Genomic DNA, 19,541 nt, shown 5'->3' on the forward strand with positions numbered 1-19,541 from the left:
GTTCCCAGCTTCTGCTGTTTTGAGTCATACAGAAGTCCTGCTGATTCTTTTACTGAATCGGGCCATTATCTTGTGTTCAGTGCCTTAAGTGGCTTTAAATAATGTTTCCTTTGATAATCCCATTTTCAGACTCATAAGATGTAAAAGAATCTATTTTTCTAAATAACGGTGATGCTTGCAGCATGCCTCTAGGACAATTCAGCAGGCGTGCTTCTCTGCAGCTCCTCAATACTTATTCATAAATGAGAAGCATTATCAGATGTTTGTAAGTTAATGCTGAAGTGCTGTCAGTCATATTGAATCTTGGCAGAGAAACAACCGTCCACATGAACCTGGATTGAACAGGACATGGCTGTTAGTGTAAAGACTCTGCCTCGATTTCTGCTGATATCTCTAAATGAGAACTAGTCTTGGAGTAGGGGCTGGAGGACAAAGTCACCTGTCGGTGAGAACATTCACCACCTTGGGGACGTATTCGGATAGAAAGGTAGCATAGAAATGTTTTAAATAAATACATTAAATAAATTAACGTGAATCTCTTATGCTAGGTGGCTAGCCTAGTACTTGACTTGTAATTCCAACCAGATTGCAGAAATAGCTTGATCAGATTCCTGGGAGGCCTCAGATCACAGTGGTGATCCATGTTCTGTTGGGTGGATCACAAGTTCAGTCTTTAAGTTCATTTATTTCCGTTCCAATCCAGTGACCATAGTACACAAATCAAGCATCATAAGTAAGCCTGCCAGGTCCCTTGGTGGCTGCAGGGTATCCCCTGCTCCCAGCCCCTGCCCCTGCCGCCACTCACCTGACCAGCAAGCCCGGGAAACGGGCCCAGAAGGCAGAATACCTCCCAGGCAAGCGCACAGTGTGCACGCTCCCACTGGGTGCAATGACATCACTTCCTTAAGTGATGTCATTGCACCTGGTGGTGGTCATGCTCCCGGGAGAGCAAGGGGACCTGGCATCCCTAATCATAAGCCTTAAAACATAAGCAGAATACCTTCTTTCATAGACCTGACCCTTTTTGATTGCGCTCTTAACTGCAATAGGTAAGAATTTTGCCACTGACAGGACAGTCCAGGGGTTTCCTACACGGCACCCATGTGTGCCATGGTGCCCACTCATACTTTTCCTGGTGCTCACTAGTGTTTTTAGAAGGGGGTGGGGCTGTTTGGGGCTCTTGCCCTGCAGGACTCCAGATTGGGCACTGGAGATCTGATTGAATGTGAAAAGCAGCTGCTTCACCATTTTGGTTTTATTCTCTCTCACCCCCTTTTCCCAGCACATTTTAAAAATCCCCACCTCCTACAAGAGCCATTTTGTGGTTGACTCCATGTTCTGTGGCAGCCATTTTGTGCTTGTACCCATCATCCTGTATCAGAATTCCAAAGGTGCCCATAGGCTCAAAAAGGTTGTGGACCCCTGGTATAATCTTTTAATTTGTATTAAAAAGCAGATATGGAAACTCAAATATAGATGATGTACTAGAAGGTATGCCTTGACCTTCATAGCCCAGATGAGCCTGATCTTATCAGATCTCAGAAGTTAAGCAGGGTCAGCCAGATGAATGGGAGACATCCAAAGAAGACTAGAGTTGAAGAGGAAGGCAATGGCAAACCCCCTCTGTTAGTCTCTTGCCATGAATACCCCACCAGAGGTCACCATAAGTCAGCTATGACTCGAGGCCACTCTCCAACACTCCAGGGGCCATATTATCCTTTACTGTAGGCACCACCACCACACGGGAAGGTACAGAAATCCAGCGCTTTATCAAATTAAGAGCAGGGAACTTCAGTCTGCTTAAATCGACAGAGGAGGAGAGCTGGGTATTCTTGGTAACATGGTCACAACTACCGTCTTCCTTCCCGAAGGACAGCTGTGAGTGCTTATCCTTTTATGTTTTCAGAAGACAGGTGGCAACTGCTGCAAAAAAATCTTTTACAAAGTTTAAATGTAGGTCTTAGCTTTTGTGTTGGCTGCTGGTATGCCTTATTTTATTATACAATTATTGCTGTATGGGTTTTTTGTTTGTGAACCACGTTTGAGCTTCCAATTTTAAATCAGAATGCAGTGTGAGAATGTCTTTTTTAAAAAAGATTATTTGAGATTTGGATAAATGAAAGTGGGATAGTTGAATAGTTCGGTTTAATAGTTTTATTGTTGAACAGGTTTGAGTTTATGTGAAAGCAGTAAAGAAATGTTTAAATAAATGCATTTAAATTAAATGTGCATTGGCGATATGGTTACCAACTCTGGGTTGGGAAATTCCTGGAGATTTGGGGGTAAGGCCTGGAGAGGTTGGGGTTTGAGGAAAGGAAGGACTTCAGCAGACCACGATGTTATAGAATTCACATTCCAGAGCAGCCATTTTCTCCAGGGGACCTTGACTGGAGTTTAGTTGTAATTCTGGGAGATCTCCAGGCAGTACCTGGAGGTTCAAAAACTAAAGAGGTACCTACTCAAATATTACAATGTAGGAGTGAAACCACACAAGTGGGGTAAGTACAAAAGATCAAAAAACATAAATATAAGAAGTCAAATCAGTATATATTTGAGTACAACGTTAAAGTACAAAAGTAAAGAGTACTTTAAGTACTCTTACAATGCAATCCTATGAAGAGTTACTCCAGTCTAAGCCCATTGAAGTCAATGGGCTTAGACTGGAGTAACTCTCCATAAGATTGCGCTGTTAAAGTACTTTAAGAGTACAAAAAGTACTTTAATTCAGAAGCTTACCTGTGGGATGTCTTCCTAAATGGAATTTTGTTGCACCTGGATATTTGTTATACCTGTTGGATGCCTTCCTATTTAGGATTATTCTCCATTACTTGGTTCACTGTGATTGTGATTCTTTGATTTACTGGAGAGTTTTGCTCTAATATATACTGATTTGACTTCTTGTGTTTATGTTTTTCGATCTTTTGCACTACCTGGAGATTGGCAAGTTGGAGAGGCATAGCTCCCCCCCCCCCCCGAAAAATTTCACCATGCTTTTGAAGGACTTTTTTGCTTTCCTGCTCTAAATTTGCACAGAAGCTGGAAAACAACAGATTTACCTTGAAAATTTGCCTTAAGAAGAGACTCGGCAGCACCCGAGAGGTTTGTGTATACCCTCCCCACAGAAGTTTTCCTCATCTAACTAAAACTCTCTTGCTTTTTCTCAAAGATAGGTAGGGGCATTTTTTAGCTTGTACGGGATCCTTCCAGTATGACTTGATGCTTCACTTTATGCACTTTAGTGACACAACTTGGTGTGTGACACAACTGCAGACTCTGGCATTGGGAGAAGGGGGAAATTATTGTGAAACCGAAAGCAAGCCCCTGCTGTTTTTTGGGTTTTGGGGGCAAGGCCTGCTGACTAGTTTGTGTCCCACTTGGAACGGGTTAGCTGCGGAGAAATACATAAGTGTGAGTGATGTAGAGGTACTTGTTTATTATAGAGCACATTTCAATGCAGTAATCATAAATATTGCTAAGGTTGTGCTCTGTTGAAATATGACCTACATACTCTTGATTGTTTGTGTTACGTGATTTGTCTGACACCCATTACATTCCGGGTAATAGCAGCCATTTGTTGCTGTGCACAGCAGGCGCTTTTGACAAAAGAAAATAGGCAGCAATAAAAAAGCTATAGTCTGAATTACATTCTGCACAGTGCCGCACTGCTGAGAGTTTGTGCAAGTGTGTTAACAATGCTCTGAACTGCCTCTTGTCAGCCTTCAGCCCGTAATGGCCATCTGTCCTTACATAAATCTGTCAAAACCTCCTACGTTCAAGAGAGAACACGGAATATACCTTGCACCTTGGAGGGGGGAAATGTACACATTTGCTGAGGAGAAAAATCAGCCAGTGTGAAATAATCCAAAAGGGCGACCGAATATTTTAGCACTATTGATTTAGGATCATGGGATGAGATGGAACTCAGATTACTGTGATTAGAGTACAGGCAAAGCAGAGGTGATACTCACTGTGAATAAATATGAGTCTAATTTTCTCTGAGTTTAGATTCAGGCAGAGTAGGAATGTGACAGGAGGGAAGAAGGGAGTGGGGGTGGGGGGGGCGTGGAAGAACCAGTGAAAACTTTCTTGTTTGCTCAAAGTGCAGCACAGACTTTCCCCTGCTGATCTTTACGTGCTTTGTGCACATGTTAGATGGTGCTGCAATTGTACACTTAACAGGGCAACAGCAGCCAGACCTGGCTCTCTAACATGCACATCTGTGTCTGTGATGCTTCTGTTTTGTATGTAGCTTTGTACCCACCTTCTGTTTATGTTTTTCATTTTCAGTGTACACTAAAACCTGCATGTGTATATGAAATGTGGCTTAAGTTGCACGTGCAGCAAATTGAGGTTGTGGGTTGTACCATATGAGCCTGTTAGGGTTGGCATATTTGAATGCCCCCCTGTTGAGTGCTGCAGGTAAAAGACTGAGGTGTAGAGCCTTTCTCCTTGATGTGGTAGTTTTCTGTTTGCAGGGCATTTTCTATGATGGTAAGCATTAAAACAATATTCCTTGCCTGCTCTCAAAATTCATACTGTCCAGTCTAGCATCTTAGGGCCAAGCTACAATTCCTCCCTGTTCACTTGCACTCCACTTGCGCTCCACTTGTTCACTACGTGATCAGGTGGAGCGCAAGTGAACAGAGAGGAATACACATGAGTCTGTTCACTTGCCATTCAAGTGTCATTCGTCACTTGTAGTTTGGCTCTCAGACCTTGGCCAACTAAATTCACTCAATTTTTAGACCAAGCTTGTTTTTTTTAAAAAAAAATCCTTTTTCTTTCTGTCTTTCTCTCTCTCTCTCTCTCTCTCTCTCTCTCTTCCTTCCTTCCTTCCTTCCTCCCCAGTGCATTTCCTGCTGTAGTTCACAACATGAAGCTTCATCAGCTCCCACTTACTCCCTGTATCATCTCTTAAGGCGCTAGCACTCATTGCTTTAGGTGCTAGGAACAAGACATTTTTCTTCAGGCTGTTGGCAACTCTGTTGGTAGCACATGATACCAAATGCGTGAGGGATAATGGGATACAGAATGATAAATTGTTCACCCAGTCTTTATAGTGGTGTTTCTTATTTATTTATTTATTTCAGGACCCTTTCGGAGAACCTTGTACAAGGTAGACAAAGTGGTTCACAAAAAAGAAGTAACACAGTAACATCAGTTAAAACCTCTAAATACCAGGGGGTTTGCTCATTGCATTGTGACAGTATTACAGTGAAATTAGTCAGTTATCCAGTCATTCTCATGAATAGTCCTAGCCCTAACAATATATAATTATAATAGCAGAAGTTAAAGAAAACAGAAGTTGTTCAAATCCATTAAATCAGTTAAGAATGAGAATTAATAGAGCCAATGAGAACTCTAATTATTGCCAAATGCCTGAGACGTTTTAAAAAGAAGTCTTCACCTAGTGCCTAAAAGTAGACCCCAGCCAAAAGACCTTGGTGCACATGCTTAATTTCTAAAATGAATTCCTGTTCTGAGTTTTTAAAAAAGCTACTGAAGCACAAGTGAATCTAAGGATTCTTGTACATTGTATGTCTTTTTGGAGGTATTAACACTTGGAGATAATACGATACTTAATACCTAATGAACGTGCACAAAACAAGGCTTCATCTGGAACGATGAGGTAGCATATACATTGTCTTGGGTATGCTTGTTGTGTGAGTATTTTTATATGCTCATCCTGGGGTATTAAATGTGCTATATTTTTATTCCATTGGTGTTAGCTGTACTTCTCAAGCATTTTTTACTACAAACCTTGGTTCCCTCTTTGCAATTGAATGTCTCTTCTCCAGCACCTCCCCCCAGACACCCCCTAGAGCTCACAGCAGCTTTTACATGTGGTTCTGGAGATGAATTTTGCCACAGAATTTGTGTTTCATGCAAATAACTTATTATTAATCTTTTGCCTTTTTCAGTTGTAGCTTTTCTTCCCCCCCCCCCCCCATCCCTTGGTAACTGTTCAGTTCTGTTTATCAGGCGAACTCTGACTTGAGTGCGTCTGCTAGTTGTAGCATATTTGTTGCTGAGTTAAATCTATCCGAACGCTCTCTCTAAACCCTGTTTACTATCCCAGAGTGCCTTTAAACTGAAACTGTGTGAAAGAGGAGGAGTGATAAAATCTAGGGAAAGTTGGGTGTGTTTTTAATGCCAGCTCTGAGTCTATTTTGTATCTTCTGTCTGAGCTGAATATTGCTATGCAACAGCATTTAATCTGGCGGATCCTTGCTGCCATTAAAGGCAAGTTCTCTTGTGCAAATGAATTGGTCCTCCACCTTGGTTAGGTCCCGCCCATTCAGCTAGCAGTGGCTCTTTTCTCTAGTTCAAGGAATGGATCCACAGGATCCAACTCGGTATTTTCAAATATTCAAACAATCGTTTTTTTCTTTCACCTCAAGTGTTCATGTCTTGCAATTCCCACCTCTTCTCTGCCCCTGAACCAACTGGGGGAACCAAGTCTCTTTTAGAGGATTGCCTAACACCCATGGAATTTTTCCTTGCCTGCTGCTAATCCTACAGAATTTGCATTAATCTTGGTTGTTGTGGGTTTTCCGGGCTGTATTGCCGTGGTCTTGGCATTGTAGTTCCTGATGTTTCGCCAGCAGCTGTGGCTGGCATCTTCAGAGGTCTAGCAGAGGTGCTACACCTCTGAAGATGCCAGCCGCAGCTGCTGGCGAAACGTCAGGAACTACAATGCCAAGACCACGGCAATACAGCCCGGAAAACCCACAACAACCATCGTTCTCCGGCCGTGAAAGCCTTCGACAATTGCATTAATGTTCTTTGTTGTATGGTTAATTATAAGAAAATAGAAGAACACTCAGTCTGTTGGTTTCCAATGGGTTGCAATTAAATCAAAAGAGTTTTTGGCTAAACATTAGGAACTTCCTGACAATCCCTCAGTGGAACAGGTTCCTCGGGAGGTGGTGGGCTCTCCTTCTTTGAAAGTTTTTAAGCAGAGGCTAGATGGCCATCTGACGGCAGTGCTGATTCTATGAACCTAGGCAGATAATGAGAGGGAGGGCAGGAAGGGTTACATCAGTGCTAAGTTCTCATGGCCTCTTCTTACATGCCTTGGGTAAGGCCAATTGCCTCTTTGGGTCAGGTAGCAATTTTCCCCAGGCCAGTTTGGCTAGGGAGAACCAGTTTGGTGTGAGAGCCAGTTTGGTATAATGGTTAAGATTGGTGTGACTCTAACCTGGAGAACTGAGTTTGGTTCCCCACTCCTCCACTTGAAGCCAGCTGGGTGACCTTGAGTCAGTCACAGAGTCAGTCTCAGAGCTCTCTCAGCCCCACCCACCTCACAGGAAGATTGTTGTGGGGATAATAATAACACACTTTGTAAATCGCTCTGAGTGGGTGTTAAGTTGTCCTGAAGAATGGTATATAAATCGAATATTGTTGTTGTTATTATTATTATCCTGATGGTGTTTTGTCATGGAGCAGGGGGTCACTGGGGGTGGGGGGTGGGGAGATAGTTGTGAATTTCCTGCATTGTGCAGGGAGTTGGACTAAATAACGCTAGAGGTTCCTTCCAGCCCTATGATTCTATGTGACATAAACGTTTCCTATATGAATATCAAGTCAAGTTAGCCTTTATTGGCATATAGCAGCAATTCAAGTTATCCACTTACAAAAAAGAAAGAACAAAGTTAAAAGAATGCTGTATTACAAATACAAAAATACATTTAGAGCTTAACTCCGTGATATCCTTTGACGCAACTTCAAGGCAGAATGGAGAAACTCAGCCACCTTCTTGGTGACATCATGAAGGGAATCGTTCAACAGTCTATAGACTTTGAGCGAGTCAGAACAATCCATCATACTGGTTAAGACAGCTTTTAAGTATGTTTGACGTATACCAGCGTACAAATGACAGTGCAAAAGGACATGAGTAACTGACTCAACACATTTTCGTTCACATAAACAGCATCTAGCAGAATAGTCTATCCTGTTAAATCTGCCATGTAGAATGGCCGAAGGCAGAGCATTGCACCTGGCCAAAGAAAAGGCTCTACGAAGTTGGGGCACCTGCAGGGAGGATAAATATGGAGCCATCCTCCCCACAGTGAGGGGGACTTCAAAGCTTAGGGGGGAGCAGGTTTTAGTAGCCAGGCTATATAACTTCTGGCGCTCGATATCTAGCAACCTACTCTTAATTTGATGAAATGCCGCATTTGATGTTAACATAGACAGTGAGTCCGCAGATATGCCCATGCCTTCCATTTTTTCCATGATATACGCTGAGCAGTTTGACACATTGGACTCTGAAAGCATTTGATATGTAAAGCTCCCGGGGTCAGAATTATAATGTAACCGTGGCCAGTATTTAAATGTCCTATATGAATATACTCACAGTTCTCATGTTATCCTCTGGAATGTGCTGCAAGACTGCAGATTAATAGCTGGATGCGCGAAGGCATACGAAGCTGCCTTGTTCTGAGTCAGACCTTTGGTTCGTCATGGTCAGTATTGTCTATGCAGACTGGCGGCAGCTCCCCAAGGCCTCAGGTAGGGATCTTTCACAGCACCGACTGCCTACTTGTTTTCACTGGAGGTGGCAGGAATTGAATGTGGAACTTTTGCATGTAAAGCGGAGGACCTTCCACTGAGCCACAACCCCCCACCCCCAGCTCAGCAATCCTCAACATGGTGCCCACCATTGTATTTCCTGGCATCGGATTGCTTCTTCCTCAGAGCATCTAAGCAACCCTGCATTACTAGGCAGCCCTTGCTGAGCCCTTGCTGTGCTCTAAGACGCAGCCTCCAGTGCAAGCACAATCCAAGTTGTCAATGAAAAGAGCGTTTCAGTGAAGGCTATCGTGCCAGTGTAGTATCTGCATTGTGTGGCTCCCCTCCCCTTCCAGCTGCTGCTGTAGCACAGTGGTCAAGTGGTTCGGCTGCGAATCAGCACTCTACTGGTTTGAATCCCACGACTGCCATGAGCTCCGTAGGTGGCCTTTGGGTAAGCCACTCCTCTGAGCCCCAGCTCCCCAGCTGCATTGTAGGGATGTTTATTTATTTATTTATTTTTATTTATTTATAGTCCACCTTTCTCACTGAGACTCAAGGCGGATTACACAGTGTGAGATTAGTACAGTCAATTTCAGGACATTTCCATAAACAATGTCATAGGGTAAAGAAACAAGAGTTTACAAAGACAGAGCATCAGCAGGAATCCAATAAAGAGTTGAAGAAATGCTGAAATGGAACATCAGCAATTCTAGGGCTGATATTAGACCACATATTAAACCACCACAAGAGCACATAGTAAAATTAACTTGTTCACCGCTCTGGGTGAGGCGCTAATCTGTGTCAAAGAGCGGCATATAAGTGCAGTTATCTTCTTCATCATCATCATCCACCTAGCCAAACAATCCTCAACATGGTGCCCAGCATTGCTTTTCCTGGCACTCCCTTGAACCACACACAACACGACACGGCAGCAGAGGTTTTGGAATGCTTGTTATGGACATGTGGACTCTTTGGATTGCTACTTTGGAGCTTGTTGTTGGGATCCACCTTGGATGAAGGGGTGTCTGTGTGCTTGAAGGTGGGGAGGTTCTATGAGCAGAGCATGTGTAGGGTACACAGTTTGACCAGAACTAATTTCCCAAGTTATTGGGCTGATGGTTCCTCTCACTGGATGTACTTTTCTGTACAGGGATCTTAAATTTGCATGGTAACAGTGAAGTGAAGGGTTGAAATTCTAGACCACATTTTTTTTATCACGACATTTTCTGCATTCAGAAGGAAATGCAATACCTAAACTTCCTGTGGAAGATATTTGACTGTTTGCAGAAGTTTCCATTGTTGGATATTTCTGAAATTTCTTGGAAAGCCTGTTCCCCCAACCCTCAGCACTGTCTGCCGTAACTTCACATTTTATGAAACCTACAGGAAACTTAAAAGAACTGCAGAAATCGACTGTGCAAAATTATCAGTAGTGGGATGGAAGCGTTGACTTCTTTTGTTTCCGGGATTTTGTTTATGCCTAGGGCTTTTTTTCTGGGAAAAGAGGTGGTAGAACTCGGGGTTGCCCTCAGAGAAAATGGTCACATGGCTGGTGGCCCCGCCCCCTGATCTCCAGACAGAGGGGAGCTTAGATTGCCGAGCGGCGCAGAGGGCAATCTAAGCTCCCCTCTGTCTGGAGATCAGGGGGCGGGGCCACCAGCCATGTGACCATTTTCAAGAGATTCCAGAACTCCGTTGCCCTGCGTTCCCCCTGAAAAAAAGCCCCGGTTATGCCTGTGTGTAACCTTTCATCTTTACCAAGAGATCTACCATAGTAAATTAATATCATGCTGTAGGAGTAAACCTGTTACCTGTTGATCTGACATTTACTCCCTCTGTATTTACTTAAGCCTCTGTTTGCTAAACCTAGAGTAAATTTCAGTTTCTCTCCCTCGTGATGTTTGCTGGTATCCAAGCGCATTTTATGTTGGAGAGTTGCCATTTCAATGGTAGTGCCGTTGGCTGCTTGTTCCGTCACATTTTAGGAAGATGTCGCTCCTTCGCTCCAGAAATATATTCTTCATACGAAAGTCAGGAATCGCTCAGTGGAGGGCTTCTAAGGGCAGGCCGCACTTGCTCCCCTCTTGCAGAGCCATGTTTTCTGCAGGGGTAGTTTGGCCCTTTGACTTACCAGAAAAATTCCCAATGGGGTTCCGCTCTGCAGGGTCTCTGGTAGCCGGGACTTAGCTGAGCTGCGCTCCAGTGGCCCTGGCAGCCTTGCAGGGGGTCTGCTCAGCTTGGCAGGCCCCTCGGCTGTTCAGTTGCCCCCAACGACCCATTGGTTTGTGGCTTATCCCGTGCATTTGCACAACGTTTCCCTTTCTCTGGGCATTCATCTACTAATCTTGGCTTTCAGAACACCTGGAAGGGCTGGAGAGGAGGAAGGGACTATATGCAATTTTAAATTTCCTCAGTGTTGTGTTGTGGGTAATGAATCCCACTGAAGTTGTGCTGGTGCAAATATATTTTTACAGTTATAGTCTAAACAGTGGATTCATAGCATGAAGACTGTACTAGATGGCAAAATACTTTTTTAAAAAATTGAAATCCCTGGTGAGAAAATATTACCATGTTTCTTGGGGCATTGGTACTGTCTTCTTTCATATCTGAAGCACAACATTTCCCCACGTTTAGTGGATTCCATTCTTGGGGCTCCTTTGAAACGGCACTTTCAACAGCTTTGCAGCTTATCTCCTGTACCACACTAGTACGATTGGACGATTGGTATCACTCTCGACATGTCGTCGTTGCCTCAGTTCCCCTTAGGGCAATTCTGGTGAGGAAAGAAACAATAACATTTACTCCCTCCTCAAGATCTTGGATGCTGATGTCACAAAGGAGTTGAGACAAGCCCATGATGCTAATGCCACGGGCAGGAAACTGCTGGTAGTAACTTCAGTCTGTCATGCCCTAAAAGCATTTATCCTTGGTTTAAAAAAAACATTTTAGCACAATTTTTTTTATTATTATTTGTGCAACACCATTCCATACACTTTACTTGTATGATTTATTTTGCTGGTCGGTGACTGTAATAAACTTGGAAATGAGATCAGCTATAGCAAAAGTAAGAGAGTCCCGCCCTGTGAGAGATACAATCCGAATCGGTGACACGGGAGGCAATAGAGTGAGGGGAGAAAGGTGGGGGAGGCAAACCAAGAGACAGATCCAGCCAGCTATGTTTAGCCTTCGTTTCGGTAAGGGAGGAGGATTAGCAGATTGTGCCAATGGCTTCAAAGGGAGGATGGGCTGTGGGTAAGGAGTTGAAGGGAGGGAGGTAGCATCATGGACTGGACGCCTGGATGTTGGATCATGCAGTCTAGAGTTCACATATTAGGACTTCTTGGTTTTTTTCCCCCCCTCTGCTTTGTTCTCAGGCCTTACTCCACCTACAACTCCTCCTCACAAAGCCAACCAAGACAACCCTTTTAGGACTTCGCCAAAGCCAAAGTCATCGTGCAAGACTGTTGTGCCCCCTTCCTCAAAACCCCGCTGTAGTGAGTCTTCCAGCTCTGAAGGACATAACTTGCTTCAGAAGGGCCCAAAGCAGTCGGAGCTGTACTCACACCTTAGCAAGACAGCTGTCCTGTCTGTTGGCCATGAGGAGAGGAAGACAAAGCGACCTGGCTTGCGGCTGTTTGGTGACCATGACTACTGTCAGTCTGTTAACTCAAAAACAGAAGTACGTCTCAACCTATCCCAGGAACTTCAGGATTCCGGACAAGTAGAATTGAAAGGCTGCATGCCTGGGCGGCTATGTCCTATTTGTTCTCCTTTGGAACCACCCAATCCATACAGCAAGCGAGAGATTTCACAGGTGACCCAGCAGGATTTTCAGTGCAACAACCGGAAACAGCTCCAAGATCAGGAAATTCGGGCTGAACTTAATAAGCACTTTGGTCACCCTAGCCAAGCTGTTTTTGAGGAAGAGACCACTAAGAGCGGTGAACTGAGGGACATCAATTATAACAAAGGACAATTCTCCAGACTCCCTATGTTTCTAAATTCAGGGCTGGTAATGGATGGTCTTTTTGATGACAGTGAAGACAAAAGTGACAAACTGTGCTGCTCATGGGATGGGACACAAACCTACTCCTTGTTTGACCTATCACCTTCTTGCTCTTCCCTTAACTCTCTGTGCAGAGATTCAACGTCTCCATCCAAATCCTTTCTTTCTCAAAGATTCCAAAGGGTACGGTCTCGATCAAGGTCCTTTCCTCAGCGCAGGTCTTCTTCCCGTTCTCCATATTCCCGATCAAGGTCAAGGTCACCATGCAGTAGATCCTCTTCAAGGTACCATCCAGGGAGAATAACTGCAGAAAATGTGGTGCGATAGAAATGGGAAGTCAGCTTATGAAAAATCTTTCTATATAAAAAGCAAGCCGTATTGGCGTTGACTCACTTTTTATCCTGGTGTGCCTGTGCAGGAGCACCAGGATAAAAACGGAGTTGTCACCAGTACAGCCTTCGGAGGGTGCTGCTGCCACAGGAAGCGGGACAGCCAGGCAAAGCAGCCCATCCCTTCAGAGGGTGCCGCTATGGTGGGAAGCTCAGTGTTCCTGTGCTCCATTTTCTAGAGCCCATTCTTTTAAATGTGCTCTGTTTCTAGTACAAAAATAAAACATTACCATGCTAACCTTTTATCAACAACCTCTCCAATACTAAGCTAGTTACAATTCATATAGAATGAGATCGACAGCTAGTGTGGCAATATATTCTAATCTCAGTAAATAATTTTTAGGAAGAAAATAAATCACTCCAAACACAGGGGCTTGAATTATATGAACCAAGTTCTGTGCACAGTAGATTCTCTTTCTTGTGGACCATGCTTCCTCTTATTTTAGTACTTCTGTTCGTGCAAAATCAGCAATTTTCAAAAATCCTTGGGGAAATGGAAGTGGTTTTACAAGAGGAAGACTATCTAGTTCACAAGGAACTTGTTCATAGGATTCAAACCAAACCAGGATGTAACGGTCCAGGTAGACGAAAGGGCATACAAAAGTATACAGTTAAGGAATTTATTGCTCTGAATGTGCTGTATTTTTTTAAAAAAAGAATTAGACATGTTTATGGAAGATATGTTTACTAATTGAATTAATTAAGCCAGGCCATATCACAGCTCCATGACAGAGGTAGTATCTCAGTGATTGTTTAACATTTTGGTCCAACAACGCAGAATGACAGATACCATGTCCTGCTTGTAAGCTTCCCAGAGGAATCTGGCTAGCTCCTACTAGTATCAGAATTCTGTACAAGCAAATCCTTATGATCTTAGATGACTAGGCAAGCACCCTTAATTATCATTAGAATCCTTTCAAATGCCTAGGGAGAAATGATGGATTTGTATCTGAGGGAGCTGATAGGAACATATTGTGAATTACTCATAAATAAGCCATCAAAACAAATATTCCTTTTTAAATTTCTCTTAACAGATCTTATTACTACGAATCTGGTCATTGTAGACCCCGGGCATACAAAAGTTCTCCCTTGTATTCAAGATCACGATCCAGATCACCATATAGTCGTAGACCTCGGTAACATATCGTAATGTATTTATATGTATTTCACATTTTAACATACTGTTCTTGTGCATGTGTGCCAAAAAACCCCAAACCACTCATCCCTTCATTGTACCTCTGGGAAATTCAGTTGCTTGATTTAATGATTAAGTTATGTCTCCCTAGATATGACAGCTATGAGGAATATCAGCATGAAAGACTGAAGAGGGAGGAATACCGCAAAGAGTATGAAAAAAGGGAATCCGAAAGGGCCAAACAAAGGGAGAGGCAGAGGCAGAAAGCAATTGTAAGCATTATGCAGATAACTTTCATCTTGAAAGAGATTTGTTTTTCTTTTGTAGATTATTATTTTTTAAAACGCCAAGACTTTTCTATTACTTTTTTTCCTTCTTCAGGTTGAACAAAAAAAATGCACAAGCTAATCTGTTCACATGCGTTTCTCAATAATTTTGATTTCTTAGGTTCCACTTTGCTTTCATTTCAGTGCTCACTTTGAATTTAAAATGTAATATTTTAAAGTTCCTGTAAAAAATTACTTACTACATTCAATAGCCATTGAAAGTTGTTGTTGTTGTTGTTGTTGTTGTTGTTATTAATATTTATTATATTTATATCCTGCCCTCCTCGCAAGCGGGCTCAGGGCGGGTTACAACAAAAGATAAAATATAGAAGATAAAATCACAATAAATTAACACAACTTTCTAATAAAACTCCTGCTCACCATATAAAAACCATATAACATCCAACGGAGGTGGAGGCGTGGCTTAACCATGCGTGGTCACTCATATATGGGGGGTAGATGGTCAGTAACCCCTACAGACATTGTTGTATTAGGAAGGCGTTTTATTATAGACTGTAAGCAGTAAAGTAGCTCAAATCTAGATGGTACATGGATGCATAGAAATATATAAATCCACCATGGATACAATGCCTTCTGTGATGCAGATAGAACAGTAAATGAGGTTCTGTGCTTGGGTTCATCTCAAGGCAAATATTTATGACATAGTTTTATAATGGTTTGAGTATCATAGCTTCCCTTAAAGAATCCTGGGAATTGTAGTTGGCATCCCCCAACTGTTGCTGTCATTTCTGTGTCAGCCTTCCCTGCCTTCAAAAGCATTAGCTTTATTTCTTTAAAGAAACAAACAGGGCTTTTTTTCAGCTGGAAGGCCACCAAAAATGGTCACATGGCCAGTGGCCCCGCCCCCTGATCTCCAGACAGAAGGGGATTTAGATCTAAACTCCCCTCTGTCTGAAGATCAGGGGGCGGGGCCACCAGCCATGTGACCATTTTCACTTAGGGCAATTTAAACTTTAAAAAACTCCCCCCTTGTTCCAGCTGACCCAAAGATGTCATTACACGGTCCCAAAAGCGTGTACACACTTTGCGCATGCGCATGTGGTACCACTTCCCACCAGGAGTTGCCCCCTGTGCTGGCAACCCACTGAGTTCCACCACCTCTTTTCCCAGAAAAAAAGCCCTGGACACAAAGGTGGGTATTGTGGTGCTAACAGTACTCAAGAAGCAGAGATGAGGGCCTCAAGAATAAGACCAAAGATTCCCAGGAGTTCCGCCTCCCATGTATTTGGCACTGTGCTGCAGCAACAGAGAAATTAGCATCATGATTGTGGTGCCATCTTGGGTGTGTTAAACTGCCTTAGGGTTGGGTCTGAGATCCAGTTTGGAAAATCTCTCAGATAAACCCAAACAATATGAATTTCATTGAAAGTGTAACAGAAATGGCATTAAACAATAGCAGTTAAAATGTAGCAAATCCTTCTTAAATTTTCATGCCCGATGACCTGATGGTGAAAAGTTTTGACTGTAACTCCATACAGTAACATCAATAAGAAAGGCTTGTCTTTTCCTACTTTCCTCCAAGTTTGAAACCTTTCTCCACCTCAAAGAGGTTCGTCTGACAGAAGACGACTTAAAAAGGAGAATAGACACAAACATACATCGATGCGTAGTAGTCTGACACTCCGCTCAGCAAAAAGGGAAGCCTTCCTCCCTCTTAAGTGGCTCTTCCACATAAGTTCCTTAGACTAAAGGAAGGCTCCAAAATTTGCTGTGCTTAATGGTAGGATATAGGCCCATATTCCAGTAAATACCAGTTAATGGGACCCTGACCTAGGTAGCCCAGGTGAGCCTGATCTTATCAGATCTCAGAAGCTAAGCTTGGTCGGCCTTGGTTAATAACTGGATGGGAGACCTCCAATGAAGGTCTCCAATGAACAAACCAGGTTTGCAGAGGCAGGCAATGGTAAACCACTTCTGTTAGTCTCTTGCCATGAAAACCCCACCAGGAGTCGCCATAAGTCAGCTGTGACTTGAGGGCACTCTCCACCACCACACCAGCTGATGGGAGGAGAAAGCAGGAGTGACCTATTTGAAACCATCAGAACTGAACAGTAGTTTTGTAGTTGCCTTGAACTGCACAGCCTTGGCTCTGGTAAATGTATGTGGCTTTATAAGAGAGACCACAATTGCAGCATTATAATCCTACTGGAATTACCGAAGAGCAACGTAAGCCTTTGCCAGAGTTGAAATGCACCGTATGCCCTCAGATACTTAGCCACAATGCTATGCCGTTTAAGGGAATTGTTAGCACAATCTCTTGAACGACATATGGCACATTTCACTTTTAAATTTGAATTTCTGTGATTTGGTCGTTTTTACTTATTCCCTTAATCGTACTTTACTGAGTTCCCCCTCCCCCACCTCTGCAAATGATTCCATTTTAGAAACTTCCCCCCACCCAGAGAAAAAACAAGGAAATAAAAGCCAAAAATAATCACACTCGTGACGAATCTCACGGAAGCATATGCCGTATTTATTCCCCTCACATTGTTCTATTACATTTTCAGTGTTGGTGCGTGAAACATTATGCTCCCACCCCCCTTCCAATCGAGATATATTATCTGAGAGGAAGTGTATTAGAAAGTCTGCTGTTACGTTCTGCTCCATCTGGTCAGTCATTTAGGTTCAATAGCTAGAGTCAACCAAATTGTTTCTTATCAAGTGGTTCAGCGCAGTTAAGTTTTTGTTTTGGTAAGACATTCTGAGGGGGAAAATATTACTGTACGTGTGCAATCTTTACTGTTTCCCAATTTATGAGCTGAATCCTCCCCTACTCCAAGGCAGGGTTATTAAGAACAGAGGCAACTTAAAAGAGAGCCAAGATGCACGAAAAAGATATGGCGGTCAGGCTTGCATTTTCCTAACATCTATACACTTTTTTGTGGAGTTCAAGGTGCACCGAGAGACTTCAACAATCAGCCTTCATCATCATTATCTTCTTAGTCACGCCACTGTAGTAGAGGCAGTGACATGTGAATATTTTGGTTATGGTTGCAAGAAAGTGGAGGCCTGGATTTGAGTCAGTAGAACCTTTAGCCATTGAGCTCTGCAGTCCTCAGAAATACCTTGTACCCCTCCCCAGCAGACAAATTGTAGTGGGCTGTCCCCAACTGCAGAGTTTTATCCATTTACGTTAGAAGATAATTAATCTTTGAATCTGTCTCCTGGACTGTGGGTGTGAGGAAATGACCCAAAAGTAGCAGGTGAGCAATTCTTGCAAACTTCTGCAATGGTGTGGTTACATTTCAGCCTGTGTTGAAAAACAGGGACTTCGTTTCTATGAGGAAGTCTGGAGCTCATTGGAAGAATATATAATTTGGATATACAAGGTCTAGCGTGCAAGCCTAAAGGATCTCTAGTAGGAAAGGCCAGAAAAGGCCACCTGCCTGGGATCTTGGACATTAGACAGTCATGGGTTAGCTCAATATAAAGCCGTGTCCTGTGTTTGTGTGTACTCACTCCACCTTACTCAGTCTAGAGTGTGACCCATTTCCAAGGTTGTTTGACTCTGCTATCATTTCTGCAGGCCAGTCCTTCCCTGGACCAAAAGTACTTCCATTAGTGTGCCAGGAGAACAAGAAGTGTAAACATCCCCCTTGTCAGGGAACCATCCCATTGCACTTTAGACCATAGTTGATCAAACACATTAGGTGGTCTTTGCATTCACTGGGAGTATAAATTACCCCAGGTTTATGTGTCTCTATTCCAATACTCACCATTTTCTGCCTATTCATGTGGAAATTCTGGTCTCCTCCATGCTGACAGGAAGAACGGCGTGTAATTTATGTTGGGAAAATTGGACCTGACACCACCCGAGCAGAACTGAGAGACCGGTTTGAAGTTTTTGGCGAAATTGAGGAGTACACAATAAATCTACAGGATGATGGGTAAAACAAGACTTTAAGATTGTTTCTTGCTTCGAAGATTCCATATTTATATTTTTATAGAAAGTTGGTCAGCTCATGAGAATGAGGACTGACCCCCCCCAAGTGCTATAACTAATAACAATCTAAGTTTTTTAAAAAGCTCCCCCCACAAACCGTTTCTCCCCCTATTTATTCATCATGCTATAGCTGTGATTTTCTGACCCAGAAATAAGTATCCAGGCAGCCATGCTGATGAATGGATACTGTGTTTTTGGCATGAACTTTCTGAGCCCCTGCTGAAGTTGTGCTGCTTAAGAAAAGGTTACGTAGATGCTTATAAAATTTTCACTTTCAAAGGCTGCCTATTCTTTCCATTTGTAGGGATAGCTATGGTTTCATCACCTATCGCTACACCTGCGACGCTTCTGCTGCTCTGGAGAACGGACACGCTTTGCGCAGGTCCGACGAACCTGACTTCGAGTTGTATTTTTGCAGACACAAACAGTTTTGCAAGTCTAACTATGCAGACCTAGGTAGGACCCTTACCGTTCCTGAAATGAAGTGCTTAAAATGAGACCTGTAATTGAGTTATACCAAAGATGTGATTTGTTGTTCTGTGTTTTTAAAATTTGGAAACAAAAAGAAAAATTAGAGTTATTTATCTGAAACTTGAGTTGGACTGCCTTTTTTTTAAACAAGCTGTGCTTGTTTCTGGCAATGTGGAACATCACTGAGGCAACAGGAACAGGTATTGGAATGGGGATGGCATAAAAGTGGGCCCAGCTCTTCTCCTGGTGGTGAAGTTGCTTCATCACTCGCACAGTTCTCAAGTCAACCTGTTTACTGTGCTAGTGTGCAGCTGCCAGCAATGAGGTTGCACACTGGGCCACGTTAGATTGCAAGCCCTGCTAACAGTCAAACAGTTGCAAATCATGAATAGAATGCATGAATAGAATACATTCTTGCCATCTCAGTAGGGTTATGAAGTTTCACTCAAATGTTACCAAAAGTAGTACTTGTACATATTGCAGATAGGACAGCCCAGAAACCTGGTATATCCTAACACTCTTGTCTCATTTTTATAGGGAACTCTGTTCTAGGTATTTTTCTTTTACCAAAGTGGGAATAAGAGTAATGCCACTGGTACGCCCTCTTGATGGTCTAATTATGTGTTGGGGTGAGGGTGGAGTTAATTAATCACTGCACTCGCTAAAATTCCAGTGTAGTGCCGTAATACAATTTGTATAAAATCTTATATGCTCTGCCCTCTGCTTTGTGTGA

General features: G+C 43.0%; 1 protein-coding gene across 1 annotated transcript in view; it reads left to right on the forward strand.

Annotated features, from left to right (window-relative positions):
• The window catches only part of PPARGC1A (PPARG coactivator 1 alpha), a 152,767-nt gene that overhangs the window by 126,570 nt on the left and 6,656 nt on the right, over positions 1 to 19,541 (forward strand). The window contains exons 8-12 of the mRNA XM_055000027.1: positions 11,892 to 12,807; positions 13,947 to 14,048; positions 14,199 to 14,319; positions 18,160 to 18,281; positions 18,642 to 18,793. Coding sequence (XP_054856002.1) covers positions 11,892 to 12,807; positions 13,947 to 14,048; positions 14,199 to 14,319; positions 18,160 to 18,281; positions 18,642 to 18,793 — 1,413 coding nt within the window. The remainder of the gene's footprint in view (positions 1 to 11,891; positions 12,808 to 13,946; positions 14,049 to 14,198; positions 14,320 to 18,159; positions 18,282 to 18,641; positions 18,794 to 19,541) is intronic.

The sequence above is a fragment of the Eublepharis macularius genome, chromosome 15 (assembly GCF_028583425.1).
Source record: "Eublepharis macularius isolate TG4126 chromosome 15, MPM_Emac_v1.0, whole genome shotgun sequence".
NCBI lineage: Eukaryota > Metazoa > Chordata > Lepidosauria > Squamata > Eublepharidae > Eublepharis > Eublepharis macularius.